The 21,564-nt window shown below is 47.1% G+C and overlaps 1 protein-coding gene across 2 annotated transcripts in view; it reads left to right on the top strand.

The window, feature by feature from the left end:
* The window catches only part of LOC149325192 (uncharacterized), a 47,987-nt gene extending 46,118 nt beyond the window's left edge, over positions 1-1,869 (top strand). For both annotated transcript variants that reach the window (XM_089563117.1, XM_089563116.1), the window contains one exon: positions 1,239-1,869. In XM_089563117.1, the coding sequence (XP_089419243.1) occupies positions 1,239-1,481 (243 nt within the window). In that variant the 3' untranslated portion in view covers positions 1,482-1,869. The remainder of the gene's footprint in view (positions 1-1,238) is intronic.
* Positions 1,870-21,564: the final 19,695 nt, after the last annotated feature.

Genomic DNA, 21,564 nt, shown 5'->3' with positions numbered 1-21,564 from the left:
TAGTGGTTATGGCACGTGCTAGGCTGCTGACTGGAGAAAGGCGGGTTTGCTCCCCGCCGCAGCGGTCCCATTTCGTTGGAGGTGATATACGAGAGGCCTGTCTATTGTGCTGTGTCAATGCAAGTTGCCCAGGTGGTCTAAATTATCTGGAGACTTCCACTACGTGCGTCCCTCATAGCCTTCGTTATTTTTGGCACGTTAAACTCCATAAAACCAAGCTAAAACGAAAACCAATCGTTTCTGTAATTTTCGGAATGGCTCGAGGTAACTGTTTTACGTCAATCCCAATAATTCTAAGGAATATGAGAGGCGGCTATGTAAAAATAAAAATATAAAAAACTCCATATATTTACGTCAAAGAAGTTAGTTGCGCGCTTGCAGCAGTTTATAGCATCCAAATGCCATTTTCCTCCCACTGCTAATAAATGATTTTATCAGTGCAGGTGCCTCTCAGAGACTACGCGAAGTTATTGAAAAGAAGGTGCACATTCCAGGAGAGAGTCTCTGTTCGATTAGGCGTGCACGATGTTCTTTTTTTTCGAATACCCATTAGCTGCTACCATTTATTACGTATATTTTTTGCTGACTCAAGTAAAGGCTGTTTTGCGGATTTCATTTATGACACCGAAAGCCTTCTGTTGTACCACTGCTGGAATTTTTTTTTGTCATTTAGGGCGAAACGCGCGCCTTATACGTGAACATATATCTCAGTACTGCTGTTAATTGCAGAGTATACAAGAGTGTCAGTTAATTTCAGAAAGAACTAGATCATCAATTTTCGCCGCTCACTTAAAGCAAGTGTACAGCTGTTCATTGTCTAGAGGGAACACAGCATCATATGAAGGTGCGGGCTTTTGCTGTTCAGCGTTCTGTTGACATAAGAACAACATGGGGCTTCGGGAGACCCATATTCTACAGCGTCTCGAGTTCGTGAGGCGTGGCGCAAGCCGCTGTTCCGGTCCCATTATTCCAGCACTTGTGATGTGTCCGAAGCACTGGAAGGCAGTGAAGAGGTGGCGGATGGGAGCCGCGCACAGGGACTGAGTGCAAAGGACTAGTGACGCGGGCAACGGCGAGCCTTCTCTGTCGTGCCCCGAAACCGCCAAAAGTTCACTGTCGGTCGTGCACGGACACAAATACTTCCCCCGTGTCCGCATTCTAGTTTTATCTTAGCCATGCCTGTGAAGGAGAACTTGCCGGACCTAATTTTCTATTCCTTACTTTTCTCGATAATCCAGGTTTGTCAAATGCCTACAGACGCCTTTCGACGGAACTACCACTACGACGTGATACGGTATTATGCCAGCTCAACCTTCGACAAGCAGCTGGAACGCACCCTTGTGTTTGAGACCATGGAGAACCTAAAAGGCAAAGTAAGGCATGGCACGACGTCAGCGATATCAGCAAAGGCAGACAACTCGCTTCGACGTCCCCCCAGAGTAGGCAGGGGAGGACTCTTCCGTACCATGACACAAGCGTAATGTCGGAGGCTGCGGGGTTTAACCTTAATTATTGTAATATTTTGGTACAGCGAACGGCAAGGGGTCATTGCACATCATGGCTTTATAATTGTTGACGAGCCTTCTACCGGCGTAAATGAGTCCGACGCCGTCGTGGTTAATAATGGAAACCCCGCAGGCTCCCTGAGATTCCATTGCTGCTCCCGTTTGTTGGCCACCCGTGTTCGCATTGTATGAGGTCACTGCAAAGAAAAACAGACCAGACTGGATTGGGAGGCGCACACGCTAGGCGCTCTTCATGCGCTCCTCACCTGTTTGTTCTGAGTTGCCTTCTAACGTGCCTTTTAACGTTCTAGCGTGCCGCAGTCTGCACGTTAGCCTGTACGTTCGTGGTCAGCCATTCCCTTAGTTCCACCATAGGCGTGACGGCGTGGCCAGAAATTCGATAGAAGTTATGACGAGTGAAAGGGTAGATTTATGTCAGCCCCCCGGCAGGACTGACGTAAATCAAGTGAGCCAGTTTATCGAAAATCCGAACACGCCCTTCTTCCTACTCGCGCCTTTTAAAATGTAAGGTTAAATATTCTTTCAACCTAACCGCCTGTCATTGTGCCCGCAACGGCACCTTCAGTCTCAAGGTAATGGTGCTTGGCCCCACCACGGGCGCTTAGGCCCCATACCGAAGCTGTAATCCGCACCGGGGTGAGAAGTCGTAAGGTGAAGAGTAGAAACCATGAACGGTGGCGGTTAGGGTCATGGTCAAGCCCCGGCCGACGGGCACCTACCCCATCTGTATACCAGGTGGAGGGCGCCCGGGCCTTCTTGTGTGTTAAGGGTGTAGCACAAGTGACAGCATAATAACCCTTAATCCACAGACGCCGCACGGATTCTCAATGCCCCCCCTCCTCAAAATGAATGATCGGAACCGGAAAAAGTACGGCTTCTGAAAATTTCCCCCAGCTCCTGGTAGTGCACGCTGTTGAGGAAAATGCTCCAGTGGCCGCGCAATCAGTGTTCGTGATACAAAAGTGGCTAGAGACCAACATAGGCGAAGAATATGATGCAAAAAAACTCTCCTCTGGATATCTGTTTGTACAGGTGGAGTCCAGGAAGCCGAGTGATGTATTACTCGCACAACAGGAAACTTGCTGACATTGACATTGCAGTAACACTCTAGAGAAGGCTGAACAGCGTTCAGAAAGTAATGTTTGAGCGGCTGCTAATGGCGGAGGATGACAGCGAACCCCTCGAGAATTTGCGAGACCAAGGCGTAATATCCCTTCGCCGGATCAGTATAAGGCACAAAGGAGGAGAAATAAAAACACCTGAAACCGTTCCAACATGTGACAGCACTCGTTTGCCCGAGTCTGTCCGGGCTGCGTTCATCAGGTGCCCTGTGCGCGCATACATCCCTAACGCTAGGCGATTTTCGAGTGCCAGAAGTGTGGCCTTGGCAGCACCACATATAGAGGTAAGGAGACCTGCACCAAATGTGCTGAAACCGAGCATGACACACACAGCTGCCAAGCAACTGAAACAAATTGTGCAAATTGGAAGGGTAAGATAGGAGAGCCTTGCTCACATGTGCATACCTCCTAAAAACCCGTTCACTACCAAAACAACTCTGCTACTCCGTAGTTGCGAAGTGCCCGTCTAAGGAGCTTTTCCGTAATGAACCCAGAGCAACGAGACCACTCATCTTCCGTTAGGAAGAAATTTGCAAGAAATTAAGTAATCTGGACACACTGTCTGATATTTCCCAGCCACCCGAGCCACTGCCACCTTGGTATAAATTTCCCGCTGTAGGCGAATACACACTGACACAATTTCACGAAAAAGCAAGCTCCACTTGAACACATATTACAAGAATTTTTGTCGCTACAAATAATACGCACCATTTTATACAGATGGTTCTAATACAGCCCATTACGTCGGAATTACCGTAGTGGAAGATAAATGGGAGAAGGTAGTCAGGTTGCCTCAGTACACGTCAATTTTCTCAGCCGAGTGTTATGCCATTACCGGGGCTGTAGCAAAAATAGTGAAAAAGAACATCCAAAACAGCATCATCTACATAGAATCGATAAGTGTATTCACAAAAATGAATGAGAACCTTTAATAGGAGATGTAATACATAAGATAATTACTGCTGGAACACAAGGACATGAAATTAAGTTCCGCTGGGTACCAAGCCATCTCGAAAATAGCGGCAACGAGAGATGACGCGTACGCCGCTCAAGTCCGCCATAAGGAAGTCAGGACTGTAAATATAGCCCAAACAGATTGCATGAGGTGAGTAAAAAATAAACTTAAAGAAAAATGGCAGACTGCATGGAATGGTGAAGAAAATAAACTACATTTAGTAAAACCCATCCAGGGAGAATGGAGATCATGCAGGCATCAGGAGCGTTTTACAGAGGAAAGTTTATGCCACATACGCATTGGACACACACACGTAAGACATAACTTTCTACTTTCAAAAAAAGACAAACCTCTATGCGAGAAATGTGGAGCTGAGCTCACAGTAAATCACATTTTATTTTCGTGCACAGAACTCGAACGGCTAAGGAAAAAAAATACTTTACTGTATTTTACAACGAACACATTCCCTTCCACCTCAATTTACTTTTAGGAGGTATTTGACCTATCGATATTTCATCTGTTCTTAGTTTCCTGAAAGAAGCAGCAATCTTAGACTACAATATCACAGAAACTACAAACTCAAAGAATTCTTACCTTGTGCTTTGACGCAATTCGGGATGCGCCTCATCCATTATCTCAGGCTTGAGAAGAATGCTGAGGTCTTTATTTGGTTTGTTGGGCTCCTCGGAGTCCTTGTCCGGACAAGGGCTGTCGCTAAGGGCACCTAAGTGTCAAAAAAAAAATTATGCTATGTGTTTGGCGCACGACGGTCTTCGTTGCTTACACCCTAAAATCCAATACAATATATTGCAGTGCCAGTTATTCTGCCCGCCGCACAGCGCAAACCACTTTCCTGCGCTCGCTATTTGTGTGCTCACAGTAAATCACATTTTATTGTGTTTTGTCAGACATGTTCTGCCTGACAAATGCCTTGCCGAAAATGCCGCCATAGGTCTGCTCACTGTCTTTCGACTTCCGTTTGTTTGATTTAGGAAAGATGGGGCTGATTCTCGACGAGGAGCAGGAGTGTTCATTGCGGTTAACGAAGGTTTCCATGCGTCTCTTTTCCGTATCTATTTATCTATTCATATGAATACCCTCAAGGCCCGAAGGCATTAAAGAGGGGATTGGTTAAGATATACATTGTATAAGGTACAGTACAGCAGAAAAACAAAAGAGAAGAAATTATATCGGAAATTATATCGGAAGAAAGGAAAATAATAAAAGTGGAAAAAAGAACAAGTGAGGCAAAAAGAAACATTTCCGGAACATCAATATGACAGCGAAAACCAACGCAAAAAAAAATTGAGTGAAATTTATAAATAGAGATTACATACGGCATTCTTAAAGGCATTTGGGTCATTAATATCGACAATGGGCCTGGGAAGGTGGTTCCAACTGTGTGAAGTGTTAGGGACAAACGAATAGAAAGCGTGTTTGGTATGACATGAAGGAATACCTACTTTGTGAAGATGATCAATGCGACCTGAAACATATGTAGGGGTAGTTAGTAGACGGTTCTTAATCACAGGATTGTTCTTAAGGACTGTCCCTTTGAACAGTCTTAGTTTCTGCTCAATTTGGCCAGATGCTTTGCATTATAGGCTCCTGTTATAGACCGCCATGTAGCTAACTTGCATTTATTGAACTGTTAAACGACGCTATCGAGCAGATCCTTGTAAAGCAGCCGAACTGCCTTCTATATTTAGCAGATGACTTTAACTTTCCTGCTATTAAATGCACGACGCTAACTGTTGACTCCGATAGTAACCGAAAGGACAACATTAACTTCCTTCATTTACCTCAATATATAATTGGCAGAAATAAGTTACCGCAAAAACGTGCTCTGATCTCTTTTACTTGCACGGGTCGACAAAAAAAAATTCGCTGTGGCTTAGCTTGGTTACGCCCGGTAATTCCGAAAGCAATATCCGTACCTATGCCATGGTACAGCTGGTAGTGTAGCTGGTGGTGGTGCTCGTGGTTAGACTTGTGGTGATGCATCGCTTATACAATCCAATCCAATCCCATCCAATCCAATCCATTTCAATCCACTCCAATCCACTCCATTCCATTCCAATCCAATCCAATGTAATCTACTCTAATCTAATGTAATCTAATCTAATCCAATCCAGTCCAGTCCAGTCCAGTCGAGTCGAGTCGAGTCCAATCCGATCTAAGCTAATCATATCTAATGCAATCAAGGTCAAATGAAGGTAATTGTGGTCACCGCCGCGGCACGGCAAAGGCGTGAAAGTGCAAGTAGTATTGCTTTGGTGGTCACCGCCGCGGCACGATGGTGGTCACCGCCCCGGCACGACAAAGGCGTGAAAGTGCAAGTAGTATTGCTTTCGCAATAAAACCAAAACATATTTTCAACTACGCACATGAAGACTTTGAAAAAATGAACCTGTTGCTGGAAGCTTTTACAAACAGTTTTCAGACCAATTTTGATAATCGCACGAGTAATGAAAATTGGAAGTTGTTTCATGACAAACTCAAAGAAATTGAAGATTCCTGCGTGCCAGAAGGAGTGATAAACACAGGTACTACCAATCCTTGGTTTACCACAGATGTCAATAGGGCACGAAATAGGAAAAAGTGAGCATTTAGGAAAGCGGTTAGATCAAACCACGCTACAGAGGGGGAAAACTACAAAAGCATTCGCAAAATAAGTGAAGAACAAATTTCTGAAGCCAAAAACAAACATATACTTCCCAGTTAGATGAAAAACTGACCCTAAGATTTGGAACACTGTTAATCTAAAAGCGTTAACACGGTTACTGTTCTTTTGAGTGTGAAGGGCAGCACCCTACCTATAGAGCAGTGTGCAGAGCAATTCAACAGCCACTTCACGCAAGTTTTACGGATGAACTGCCCATTTACAATCCGCTGTTGCTTCCTGAGGCCGATATCCAGATTCCCTTTTCACCCATTCGCATATCTGCGCTTGGCGTGGCTCGTGTAGTTCAACCCCTACCCCACCACACTAGCCGAGGACCCGATGGTATCAACGCGAAACTGTTAAAAAAATTTCGCTGTGGCTTAGCTTGGTTAAGCCCGCGGTAATTGCGAAAGCAATATCCGTACGTACGCCAAGGTACAGCTGGTAGTGTAGCTGGTGGTGGTGCTTGTGGTTAGACTTGTGGTGATGCATCGGTTATATAATCCAGTCCAATCCAATAAAAACCAAAATAATCCAATCCCATGCAATCCAATCCATTCCAATCTAATGCACTCCAATCTAATACACTCCGCTCTAATCTAATCTAAACTAATGTAATCTAATCTAATGTAATCTAATCCAATGCAATCCAATGCAATCCAATCCAATCGATTCGAATCCGAACCAATCCAATCCAATTCAATCCACTCCAATCGACTCCTATCAAATCCAATGCAATGTAATCTTATCTAATCTAATGCAATCTAATCTAATCTAGTCCAATCCAGTCCAGTCCAATCCAGTCTTATCCAATCTAATCTAATCCAATCTAATACAATGTAATGCAATCAAGGTAAAATGAAGGTCAATGGTGGTCACCGCCGCGGCACGATGGTGGTCACCGGCCGCGGCACGGCAAAGGCGTGAAAGTGCAAGTAGTATTGCTTTCGCAATAATAATCTGCCGGCGCACAGGTTTCCTCCTAACTCTGATTTTGTGACAGTAACTTGGTAGGACATGCGTGCCGGAAGATTGGAGGTCTGCTTATGTAATCCTGGTATTTAAATCTGGAGACAGATCCATTCCTCATAATTACAGGCCAATTTCACTGACCTGGATATGCTACAAGGTACTCGAATATTTAATATACACTCGCATTATGACTCATCTTAACCAGAAAAACTTGCTTCATTACAACAAGCATGGCTTCCGCAAACATTTATCGTGTCAGACATAGTTATTTGAATTATTAACGGACCTTCGTCATGCAATGGAATCTTCTCTCTACATTGACTCTATTTTTACAAATTTCTTTGAATCCTTTAATCGCGTGCGGCATTACCACCTAATGATAAAAATACGTAACCTGCAGATGGATCCACATAGTACGCAGTGGACTGACGCCTTTCTAACAGAACCGCTTTCAGTCACTAAGTTAGGGAGCTTCTTATCAAGGTGTTGCTTCCGGAGTGCCTCAGAGTTCGGTGCTGGGTCCACTAGTTTTCTTAATACATAATAATGACATCGCGTCGAACATAAAATCAACAATACGATTACTTGCAGATGCCTGTGTAATTTACCGAGTGATATCTAACTGATGCAGCATCATTGCTCTCCAGACAGGCCTTGATGAACTGAATGGTGCGGTAGGTGGCAAATGGCAGTTAATGCAAATGAAACAAAACGCATAGTTTACTTACGTTACTAACACGAGTCCTAATGCCTAAACAGTTATAACACTCCCATTGAAAGTGCAGCGTGCGTAAAATATCTAGGCGTAAATTTTAACTCGAATTTATCCTGGAGCCCTCATATTTCAATCAATCAATCAATCAATCAATCAATCAATCAATCAATCAATCAATCAATCAATCAATCAATCAATCAATCAATCATTTTTTATTCAAGACAATAATACAAAACTACTGTCTTGGGGGACGTGACAAAAGGCGGAAAAGTGCCTGACGAGGTCACGCCACCCTGTGGCAAGCAGCGGTTTGACACTCATGCAGAGTTTACAGCAGAGTTTACATGCAGAGAAATGTCTTAGATGAAACTGTATCCCCCAACCCCCTTATTATATTTTTTTACAGTGCAAGAATATGTACAGGAACGGAGTACAAGAATAAGTGCAGTAACTTCTACTAGCAATACATGTTAACAAAACACTTCCAAACATAAAATACATGTAAACTATCCAACTTGAAGCACATGAAACATAAAATTGAAAACAAGAAGAAAAACATGAAAACATAACACACTAGTCTTCCTTTAAGAATAATCCCTTCAGTGTTTTCTTAAACCTGCTTAATGAAAGATTTTCGGTTCATAGGTCATGAATGACGGCATAGCTGTTTATTAAATCTCCTATCTGACAGCTTAATATTTGATGTCCATAGTTTGTTCGAGCTCGGGGCTTGACTATGATGCTCTTTCTTAAATCGTACACACTTCTTTTTTCCGGGTATTTTGTTTGAAAGGTAGATTTATCCAACCGGTATTGGCGGTAAACTTCCATGCTTAGTCTGTATTTGTAGAACTGAGGCATTTGGAGTATTCCATGCGATCTATAGTAGGGCGCACAACTAGAGGACAGCTCTAAGTTACTGATAGCGCGTATTGCTCTTTTTTGTATTGATAGTAAGGAATCTAAATTTGTTTTCGTCGTGGTTTGCCACACAAGAGAGCAATAGCTAAAACGTGAATGTATAAGGGAGTAGTAGACCAGTCGTTTGATAGAAGCTGGCAGGTAACACCTCAGTCTGTTTAAGATGCCTATGGCACGAGAGAGATCAGTTCTAAGTGTGTGGATGTGAGCATTCCCTAAGAGATTTTCGTGGAATGTCACACCTAGAAATCTGGTAGTAGAAGACTGTTGTTTGTCCAGGCCATTAAATTTTAAACATGGAATTGTATACATTTCAGTACCTTTGGAGCGAAAGAGTACATACTTTGTTTTGTTTATGTTTAATGCGAGCCGGTTACTTCCCAGCCATGAGGTTAAGCCCAACATCCAATTGTTTGCCTCCCAGAACAGCGCATCTAAATCCCTACCCGAAAAGAACACATTCGTGTCGTCCGCATATAAAACCAAATCCGAGGCACCCGGTATATTTACAATATCATTAATATAGATGAGAAATAAGACTGGCCCTAGGATGGACCCTTGTGGTACACCATACAACAGAGTGTTCGTCTCTGAACATACACCATTGATGACAAATACTGCTCACGTGAAGTTAAATAACTCATGAGGAGAGTACCCGCTATACCCCTGACACCGTAATGCTGAAGCTTTTTTATTACTATATCATGTTGTACACTGTCGAACGCATTTCTAAAATCGAGGAATATACCCAGAGTTGTGCCTTGTTTTCGATATTGTGCAGAATTTGATCAGTACCAAAGCCTGATCAGTACCAAAGACTTAAAAGAACTTGGTCTTCTTCAACGCCGACTGCACCAATCTAACCAGGACATAAGACTACACGCATTTAACATGCTAATCAGGCCTGCGATAAAATACGCATCAGTCACTGGGAACCCTCGTCATGCCTATCTTATTAACAAGCTGGAATCTATCAAAACAAAGCTGCTCGATTCATCCTTTCCCAGTACTCTCGGTATCAAAGTGTAACAGCACTGAAAATGTCACTCCATCTCCCGCCACTGGTCTTGCGCATAAAAATCAGCCGTTTATCTTTTCTCCCATATGCTATACCACAGGAACACACCAATAGCATGTTCACATATTATCGCGGCACCGCACACATCGGCTCGTGTACATAAAATGAGGAAGATTAAACCAATTTTCCCTCCGACAGAACGATACAAATACTCGCCTTTAGTACTGGCTACTGAAGAGTGGAATTCGCTTTCTTCTAGCATTGCGGCTATCGCTGAAACAATCGTTTCAAACTGCGCTTTTTTCATATTTAGCAAATTCAAACTTAGAATAATGTGCGCCTTTTGTCGCTGCGTGGTTAACTATCTCTTTTTTTTCGCTTGCTTGAGGTGTCGGCCGTTACGTTCCGCGGAATGTCAGATGCAATATTTTGTAACTTTCGAAGGTGGGATTTTGGTTGTTTTGTTTTGTGGATTTGGTACATGTGCATTTTTCAATTACCTCTCCCTAGCCATTTTGCCCCTTTCTCTTATTAATTTTTACCTCGTCTCTTAACCTGTTTGTTTCTGTTTTCAGCACTTTATATTTTGCGCTACATATTTGTTAAGTTTTCTTAGAAGATTCCCCCCCCCCTTTTGTAATGCCCGCATGGGCCTTTAGGGTAATGAAATAAATAAAGAAAATAAAAAGGCAAAAGCCTGTTACTCTCTCTTTGCCTTTTGTTCCTTTTGCAGCTCTGCTGGGTCAAGCAGCAGTACCTTTCGCTCAATTTCAGCTTCGCCGTGTACGACATAGACTACGACGACGGACCGGGCTGTGCCGCCCTGTTCATTGGTGGCCCCTACGAACGCTTGAGCGTGCTCGGAAAACTACTAGAATTCTTTGAGTATGATTACACGTATGCCGGACCAACGATTGAGAATGAATGCAATAGGGTCAAACCATGAATATGAAGCCCCAAAATCAAGCGTGCTTCATCTCCGAATTTGAAGGCGACGGTAGTCACAATGAGCGGACATCTCACAGCCGTTTTACCAGGGCATTGCAACGATGCCCCACTTCTGTGTGCTTGGACAGATGGTTCCAGCGTGTGTGTGAACCCTTGACTGTTGAGATTCATGACTGTTGTTTAGTAGTCGAAAGCAGTGTGTTCTATTAGACTGCGTTCAGTTCTGAGCCGTTGATTTTGTTTTAAGCAATGTTTACTTGGTTTGTTGTTCAGCTTCCTCTCCGCGTCTTACAGCGCACTGCCCAAGCGTCCCTATACCGTGCAACCAATAGTGTTATGCCTTCTTCATGCAAAGCGTCGTTTGCCCAAGGAGAGCTTTGTCTTGTTTTCATGGGGGAATCACACGTTGTTATTAACAGCAGTAAGCGTGTTCGAAGGTGCTTCGCCCAGTTCGAGCAGCGGGAGGCTCAGTGTGGCAACTGCTTCTGCTATTTGCTGCCAACCCTTCAAGGCGGCTGCGCTTTTTACACAATCGTAGCAATCAAGTCACTGCTGTCTGTGTCGGTCACGAACGGTCACTTTCTGCGTCACATGACGAACATCTAAAAATGTGATGTTCATCGTTTTTAAAAACTTTGAATCTCTTACTCCGTACGTCATCGCCCAAATTTTGATATGTTTGATGAATTACAATATTCTATTAGAATCTTTGGCTTTTTGTTCTACCAAACAAGTGTTCACATCCCTGATGTTGCGCCGTATTTCTGAAATTGTAATTACCCAGTTCATCCAGTGTACGCATACAGCGCAATCTTGCGGCGCGCTTTCGGCTGATGAAGCTGGTGAAATGCGTTGCTTCTCAATTACTACGGCTTTATCGATCCGTACCGTAACGCGTTTAGGCACATGCATGCGGATAGTACATCCGACGTGCGGCGGGTCTTAACGTTGCGGCACAAGATTCAAGATACATGAGTGAACAGCTGATGTATACTGCACGGAGCAAAGTGCTGGTAATTACTTTGTGCTGAAAAGGTGCGCGAACCCTGCTCTTAAAAAGAAAATTGGCCATGCATTCTTTCCCATCGTTTGAGCCGACTTCTGATTTCGAGCTACGTTTCAATATTAAGAAATCGCCTGGAATGGACAGCATACCTACCTACTGCTTTTCTCATGAGATACGCCGAGTGGTGCTCGAAGTATTTGTGTATTCTGTTTAATAAGCCTTTATCGTGTGCACGACTTCCAAATGACTGGAAGTACGCAGAGGCTACCCCAATACCCAAAACAGAAAACCGGTGGCTTATCACTTCGTACAGACCATTTTTATTGCTGCCTACATGCGCGAAAACACTTGGAACATATTATATTCAAACAAATTTTGGTCTTTCTGAATAACAACAACAATTGATTCCAGGCAGCATGGGTTTCGAACGGGATTATCTAAAACAACGCAGCTTCTCGAAACCGTTCACGAATTCGCAGCAACTTTAGACAAACATGATCAAATTGATATGATATTCATAAATTTCGAAAAGGCATATGACCGTCTGTCTCACCTGAAACTACTTTTAAAACTACAGCCAATACTGAAAAATGACTTGCTGCTTGCATGGAGTTCTGCATATTTGTCGTCATGGCTACAGAGGTGCACTACAGAGGTGCGTCATGGCTACAGAGGTGATGGTGTGCGCTCTGACTCAGCACCGGTGCAGTCGGGCCTTCCACAGCGATCCGCCCTTGAGCCCCTTTTCTTTCTAATCTTCGTCAGTGATATCATACAAGTAGTGAACGTAAAAATAAGGTTATTTGCTGATGACTGCATACTATATCAAAAAATCAATAACTGCAATGACAAGGTTTGCGGGAATTCCATTAGCCAACGTGGTTTGCATGGTGCGCCGCATGGCAAATGACTATTAATGCAAAGAAAACGGTCGCTATGTCAATAACGCGAAAACGCGAAATTTTCTTACAGCATCGGTAGTAATACTCTGTCTACGGTCAGCAGCTACAAATACTTGGGTCTCGTAATTAAATCTGACCTCAGATGGAACGAACATATATCATATATTTCAAAAAAGGCCATGCGCAAGCTTGGTTACTTGAGGAGGTCGCTTCGACAGTCCACACAAGAAATCCGTCTTTTAGTGTACAAAACGTACATTCGACCAATTCTTGAGTACGCCTCAATAGTATGGGACCCGTATACCCAGAAAAACACAGCAGTTAGAAAGCATTCAAAGAAAATCGGTTTGATTTGTATTCAACTGCTATAGCTGGCAAGTATCTCCGACGGTTCTTCTAAACAACGCAAACTTAGAGCCATTAAAATTGAGACGTTATAGGGACATACTGAAATATATGTACCTACTATGTCATGATATGCTGGGAATAGTTCAGGATGTGTACATTAATTTAGTTTCTAAACGCCCAACGCGATCTAATCATTCGAAAAAATTAAAAGAACTTTCTCGCAGGACTAACGTGTTTAAAACCTCGTTTTTTCCACGGACAGTAAGTGAGTGGGATGCGCTAACCTCGAATGCCCGATGGTCCAGTCGTTCTGCGGCATGTTTAAGAGTATTGAGACAAAATAGCATTACCATCGTGTCGTTACACGCAATGCCTTGAGTGCTTCATATGCATGATTATGTTCATTGCCTGTATATTTCGTTTCTTGCTAAAGTGATTGAGCATGCGTGGTTGTATCGTGATGCTGTGTACGCGCCTTGTTGTTTTTGTCGCGCTATACTTTTCGTTACTATTATCACTGCTTCATTCGTCTCTCCTTCTCGCTTCAATTTTGTGATGCATTTTTGTTATGTGCATTTCTTTGACGCATTATTGATATGCCACTCCTGCACAAGGCCTCAAACTGAGGCCGGCCGTATCTTGTAAATGAATAAATAATTCGTCAAAGACGTGCGTGTGTCTGTGTGCGTGCTTGCGTGCGTGTGCGTGTGTGGGTGTGTTTGAGAGCCAAAACAGGCTTCTTCCGCAGCTTGAAGCACTGCTGAAAGGGGACAACTCCATTGAATTATTATTCTCGCAAAAAATTCATTCTTTGGCTCTCTGTGTCGCCATCTCCGGCCGATTTCACAAGTAAAATTGTGAACCCGATTATTCTTATGCGCACTTCCATTCCTTAGTCTTCGGAGTGTAAAACGCTGTCAACACCAGCGCCAACGAACACAATTCACGCCGACGACCTATGGCTCCAGCGCCGCGTTTCTTGCACATCGCTATCAATGCCAACGCATTCAGCGCACATGTCACTAACGCCACGTAGCTTAATGCACGATTGAGGTGTTCACTGTTCCAAGAGGGCAGTTATGCACTTCCCTCTGCTTTCCAAGCCCCTGCTCCATTGTTTTCGCAGCTTAAAGCGTGAGTAAGGTGTCCACTGCTCGATACAACACACAATGGCGACGGCGACGCCGCGAAACGCAGAAACAGGCGCCAAAGCGCGGCGTTCTAAAAATAACAATCGCGTGAAATGCATTCGACACGTGTTCTATAAGTACGAAAAGGTGGCTTATCGATGTCAGAGCTACTGAACAGTTATATCTTAGCAGTACTCAGCAGTAGCAGAGTGCTCACTAAACTGTCGTGTGTACTTAATGCTAGCATGGTTGAAGCGGCAACTGAGATTTTGCAAATTTCCTAAAAGGAGACGCTTCGACTTGCGATTCTGTCACCCAGTGCAAAGTTCTACAGCAGTGCGTTAATGCATGGGACAGCGGTGAAGTTTATCATGACAGGACTTTGTATATTTCCGCTTATTACGGCTGGCTACATCTGTGGGGGTTGAACTCCGGAGCAGTGTTCAGTTTTATTTAACAAGAGAGCACGGTCGAATGTCGCCGAACTTCTGAAGAGTCTTCGAAGAACATCCATAGTCTTTCTTTGGAAGCCGGAATGTTAACGCAGGATAAAATAAATATCTGGACAATCGGCCGGGGATAACAAGCACGCGGACGTTCGATTGTAAGTCGCGTGCACAGTGCTGAGCTGCTCACGTTCTTGATAGCTAGCTGTGAACACATATTGCTCCGTTGAGCAAAAATATCGAGCTCTAAATGTGAAGGTTTCAGGCCTTGGCCCGCTTTTAATCGGCAGTTCAACAAGTTGTGCATTCCGCCAATAGCGTTGGAAGATGAATTGACTGAATAAATATGCACACGAATGAAGCTGACCGCGGTCTGTTGATACATTCGAGCCGATGCGGGCAGTCCGAAAATGACGAGTAGATGAGCTGGTTGAAGCAAACATTTTTCAGCACCAACACGTTCTGTGCGGACCCGCACGAAGATTTTGTGCCGTTTGGCAGCTCGTTATCCACAGCGAGAGCCAGAGAAGCGTCTTACAGGTGGTCGCCAGCGTGCCGGCAGCTGTCGAAACGAGAAGGCCCGAAGGACAGCGATGGCAGAATGGTCACGTGACGAAGTATGGCGGCGCCCATGCTTCTGCGCTGTAAAGCCTCTATAAGTCCGGCCAGAACCACACCGACGCTGATGGCTTGCCGGGCCCCCCTCTAACCTCCTCCGCAAGAAACTACAGACAACGATAGCTTCCTCGGAGCAGTCGGCACATCCGATCTCATTCCACGAAAGCGTGCTGACGCCGAGCTGTAGCTGATGATTGACCATCTCGAAGGCGCGCACAATGTAGTACCTCGGTACCTAGCTCGTCGGCTGTCATCATTCTGCCTCGGGAGTGCTCTGCTTTGTTCTTATAAAGCACAGCACTACATCCATTGCGAAAACTTAGCTTCTCGTCGTATCGTCCGATCTACGGGACGAAATCCCCCTTGCCTGCTACTGACGAACCGAATTCCGGCCATCTTCGTTTTCAACGCACCCTATAGCGACTGAAGCAAAATTATTACTGTCCACAGCTTGCTTCAAGCGTTATGTCATGACCCGCCGGCAATGCCATGCGGAAAAAATAAACCTACGCTAAAGCCTCCTGGTATATCGCGATCTATCGACCCACTCAAAATCCCATTCGACAAAGTCGGCATAGATCTTTTGGGACTCTCTCGTCTGTCGTCGAGCAGCCACAGGTGGATCGTAGTCGCCACAGACTACCTGAACCGCTACGCTGAGAGGAAGGCCATTGTGCGAGGTACTGAAGTTGCTTACCTATTTATGCATGACATTGTGCCTCGTCACGGGCCCCCCTCGGCCATCAATATTGCCCGACCAGGGACAGCTAAGGTCGTGTAGGATATCTTAACTCTCAGCCACACAGATAATCGAACGACAGCGCGTCGCCCGCAAAGAAATGGCCTGACGGAATGGCTAAATCTATCGACCCACTCAAAATCCCATTCGACAAAGTCGGCATAGATCTTTTGGGACTCTCTCGTCTGTCGTCGAGCAGCCACAGGTGGATCGTAGTCGCCACAGACTACCTGAACCGCTACGCTGAGAGGAAGGCCATTGTGCGAGGTACTGAAGTTGCTTACCTATTTATGCATGACATTGTGCCTCGTCACGGGCCCCCCTCGGCCATCAATATTGCCCGACCAGGGACAGCTAAGGTCGTGTAGAATATCTTAACTCTCAGCCACACAGATAATCGAACGACAGCGCGTCGCCCGCAAAGAAATGGCCTGACGGAATGGCTAAATCTATCGACCCACTCAAAATCCCATTCGACAAAGTCGGCATAGATCTTTTGGGACTCTCTCGTCTGTCGTCGAGCAGCCACAGGTGGATCGTAGTCGCCACAGACTACCTGAACCGCTACGCTGAGAGGAAGGCCATTGTGCGAGGTACTGAAGTTGCTTACCTATTTATGCATGACATTGTGCCTCGTCACGGGCCCCCCTCGGCCATCAATATTGCCCGACCAGGGACAGCTAAGGTCGTGTAGGATATCTTAACTCTCAGCCACACAGATAATCGAACGACAGCGCGTCGCCCGCAAAGAAATGGCCTGACGGAATGGCTAAACAAAACGTTGGTGGACATGATTTGGATACACAAAATAGCGGCACAAAATACAGGGACAAGCAAGAACAGACACGAGCACTTGTGCGTGTCCTTGTGCTCGACTTTGTGTGCTGTTGCGCTGTTTTGTATGCCATGTGCTACCAACGAGCCCAAACTGCTACCTTATTAACATGTTTTCGATGCAGTACTTCGACGCTGAGCATAAAACATGGATAGTACTGTTCTTTTGTGTCTTGTCCTCCCCTGTTTTGCGCTGTCTTCCTACCAAGTCTAAAATATGGGACGAGGTCCTGCCGTACCTTTGCTTACAATATCGCGACACAAGAAACAACTTAGTTTACCTTGTTTCTTCTCGCCTATGGCAGGGAAGTCCAGATGATGTTCGATGTGATGATCCCGTGGTTGGATGAGGCGTTCCCACTAGTCGCAGGCCATTTCGCGAAAAAAGCAGAGAAAGAGCGCCAGCTGGCCCGCTTGCACATTAAGGAGCAGCGATGCCCGACACTGTAACCTTCGCCGTAGGGAAGTGCACTACGAACCGGGCGACAAGGTGTGGGTGCGTACCCCCGTGCGCCACTAGGGGTGGTGCGAGAAGCCCCTCCATCAGTATTACGTACCTTACGAAGGCCTTCGCCGCATCAGCGGCGTCAACTACGAGTTGTTCCTCATGGGACTGTGACAGTCGGGCATTGGCGTTAGCTGCCTGAAATTGCGCATATGGTGCGTTTAAAGCCTTATTTTTTGCGTGACTGAGCGCTATTCACAATGGGTTTTGCATTCTTATCGCCTTCTCACAAGTGCGCACTTGGCATCTTTTTTCGCCTCTCAACTAGCACAGTATGCATAGTCCAGTTCACCCCTATTTTTCTCTTTCTTTTTTCTTAATTACTTGTCTATGGCTCATTTTGCATCGAGACGATGCTTTTCTTGACTGACCGCTAGGGGGCCGGTGAGTGCGAACGCGCTACGCATCGGCTCCGTACAAACACGGCGATTTCTTCGAAGTACGAGCCCCGCAGTGCCCACCTCTTCACTACACCGTTCATAAAGGTGAGCACTACGATCAGCTCTACTTTGGTGGCCGACGGTCTCTCCTACGTGGGCCCACGGGCCGCAAACCACCCCTAACCGACCAGCTGCCGCACTAGGCCTCGCGCCACCGTGCGTTCACCTACCACCTCACCCACAGCGTGAGCATGGAGGTCCAGGTGCTCGGGGAGACCATCAACCCCAAGGACTACAATCCCAGGGACTGGACTCATATCCTGAACCTACCCACCCGCCAAAAAGATGCGCCGAAGATCCAGGACAAGGCGAACGCCAGCGCCGGCTCACGACCGACACATTCCATACACCAAGCGTCCCAGCTGCGAGCGGCGCGTCTCGCGGCGCAAAGGTCGCAACGCCAGCCACCGTTACCTGCGGGCGATTACAAGATTGTCTTCCGCTCGAACGGAGGCCTTTCTTTAACCGACCTTCAACCGCGCCAGCTTCGCCTCGCCCTGATAGCTGCGGCCAAGGACATCCAAGATCCAGACGCCACCCAGTTGCGCATTCACCCCATAAACAACACATGCACCATGAGCACCCCTCACCAAGCTGACGCGCTTCGCCTGGTCGCCATTCAACAGCTTAAAATTCGAAACCAACCCTACGCTGTCAGTGCCTACATCGCCCCCCCGGATGGTGCAGTAAGGGGAGTTATTACCAACGCCTACTGGGAGGAAACCCCGACACAGGTTCTAGAAGACCTCATCGTGGACAACCCTACGGCCCCCATCATTGATGCACGCCGCATGGGACAGACCCGTTCAATCCTCATTACTTTCCGGGGGGGCCCGGTGCCCAGAACCATCTCCTACGGAGGCGGCCTGCACAACTGCACCCCCTACAGAGGACACCTCGACGCATGTACAAACTGCCGTCAACCTGGACACCGTACGGACGTGTGCACCCTTCAGCGCACACACAACTGTCCAAGGTGTGGCGTCCCCCACCCACGAGAGGACACTCCGACATGCACCCCAGCCTGCATACTATGTGGAGGCGCCCACATGACCGGCACTAGAGGATGCAAAGGCAGGGGACGCCGCTCACCACCCGCCTCACTGCAACAGCACATCTCCCGCACACCGGACCGAGACGCGGACCGCACCGACGTGCGTCGGTCCAGCAAGTCCCGTTCATCATCTCGCCGCCGCCAAGACCAACAGGCTCGTCAACTTTCCTGGGCGGACAGAGTGGCCGGCAGAGTCAACAATGCCAGCAAGCCCCCGGCCCCTCCGCCCACACAGGTGGATCCCCGTGACCGGGAGCTCCAGGCCCTGCGAGACGAGGTGAGTCGTCTTACCTCTCTTATCCAGACCCCCACCTCCGTCCTTCCACAGCTTACACCAACCGTCCCTCCCGCCCAGCACACTCCACTACCTCAAACAACAACAGAAAACATGGAAGAGTCCGTCTCCCAATCCCCACCCTCACCCCCACCCAAGAAAAAACGAACAACAGAGCCCACACCCGTTACCCAGACCGACCTGACATCCCTCGAGGCCCGCCTGGATGCTAAACTCGCTGAGATGGACGCGCGTCTAGAGGCAAAATTCAATCACCTCATCGACCACCTCTCCCAGCGGTTCGAGCAACAAATTGAAGCGGCATTTACGCGCATGGTGCACACCCTAGAGATGAGCCTTGCACAGTACGACGCCCGCCTCCAAACAATAGAGCAGGCCCTTCCCTCGCTACACCTCAATCCGCCGCATCAATCCAGCCCACCTACCCCACAGAACTCCCCAACCAACCCACTTGCCCTCACCCCACCAAAGCTCCAGTATGGCGGGGCTCCCTCCTAATTTCTTATCAATTCTTCAGTGGAACTGCCGCCGCTTCCGGGGCAAGCGCGCACCCCTCCAACTCCTCCTCCCCACACTTCCCACGCCCCACATCCTTCTCCTTCGGGACACACACAGCCCTGCCACACTTCCTAGCTACACATCTGTTCACTCGGACGCCACGAATACACCCAGGGCGTCCACACTCATACATCGCTCCATTACACACCAAACCCATTACATCACCTCCGAGACGCCCTGCGTAATTACAGAAATCATACAAGATACACACTCACTACCATCGATGTTTGTCGCCAATATATACCACCCACCATCTCACCCGATGGCTTCATTGGAAACGCTACTGCGAGATCTCCACCGTCTTGCAGGCAAGCATCCATTGATTATCGGAGGAGACTTCAACAGTCAGCATACTGACTGGGGCTACCGCACCACCACTGGACGAGGCCGGCGTCTCTGGTCCTTGGTACAAGAGCTCCGCCTCACAATACACAACTTTAATACCCCCACGAGGATTGGTAACAGTGTCAGCGCGGACACCAGCCCGGATTTGACACTGAGCCGCAACCTTGTTGGTATTACGTGGGCCACAACGCGTCATACATTAGGAAGCGATCATTACATCCTCTCCGTTACAGTACCCTACAAGCAAAGACAGGCCCGTCACCTAACACACAAAATCACCAACTGGGATGCTGTACGCTCCGCACGGGCGGCCCTCCCTGACGCTTCCATTATAGACATCGACCAGTGGGTGGCATCACTCATGAACGATGTCTCCACACACACGCGAACCCTTGTCACAACAACAAATACGCCCACCCTCGACACTCGCCTGGCCCACCTTTGGGAGGCCCACCATAGCATCCTAGAGCGCTGGAAGGGGCAAAAGCTCAATCGGACCCTTAAAAAGCGGCTGGCCGCGCTGCAAACACAAATTACTGAGCACGCTGAGGAGCTCTGCCGATCAAACTGGGGTCAGATTTGCGACAGTTTGGCTGGCAATCTGTCCTCCAAACGTAGCTGGCAACTCCTCCGTCACCTAATTGACCCCACGCAATCCAAAACAGCCACACAACACCACGTCACACGCCTTATACACAAGACCGGCCTTTCTCCTGACGCACTCATTAATATACTTAGAAACACACATACAACTCCCGGTACCTCAAACCCCCTGCCCCCCTATACAGGCGCCCCGAATGCCAACCTCGACGCAGAGATCACGGAGACAGAAGTCAGAGCGGCCCTCCTGACTCTCCGTTCTAACTCCACCCCAGGAGTTGACCGGATCTCTAATGCCATGCTCCGCAATTTGGACGATCAATCGATCGCCCAGCTCACGGAGTACTTCAACAAATGCTGGCAGGAGGGCACTCTTCCCCAATCATGGCGTCATGCCAAAATCATATTCATACCAAAGCCCCACAAACCACTTACACCCTCAAATCTCCGTCCCATTTCATTAACCTCATGCCTAGGCAAGCTTTTCGAACACGTCGCACTCGCTCGACTCACCCAACACATGGCGGAGCAAGACCTCTACCCGCACAGCATGGTGGGCTTCCGTCCCCATCTGTCAGCACAGGACGCCATGCTCCAACTCACGCAGGACATTTTCGACCCCCTCATTCCGGGTCACACAAAAGCTGTCTTAGCCTTGGATCTCTCCAAGGCCTTTGATCGCCTGGACCATCAAGCGATCATGGCGGCTCTCTCCCCCTTGAACATAGGTGAACGTATGTACACCTATATTCAAACATTCCTTACTAACCGCACGGCCGAAATTCACTTCGGTCCCCACATCTCCCCCCCATACACCCTTAGTGGGGTCGGAACCCCCCAGGGGTCCGTCCTCTCCCCTTTCCTCTTCAATGTCACTCTCATTCCCCTTGCCCACAAGCTACA

The sequence above is a fragment of the Amblyomma mixtum genome, chromosome 10, assembly GCF_055824585.1.
Source record: "Amblyomma mixtum isolate Tamu chromosome 10, ASM5582458v1, whole genome shotgun sequence".
NCBI lineage: Eukaryota > Metazoa > Arthropoda > Arachnida > Ixodida > Ixodidae > Amblyomma > Amblyomma mixtum.
Note: the sequence above shows the minus strand (reverse complement) of the source record. Positions and strands in the feature narration are given on the sequence as shown.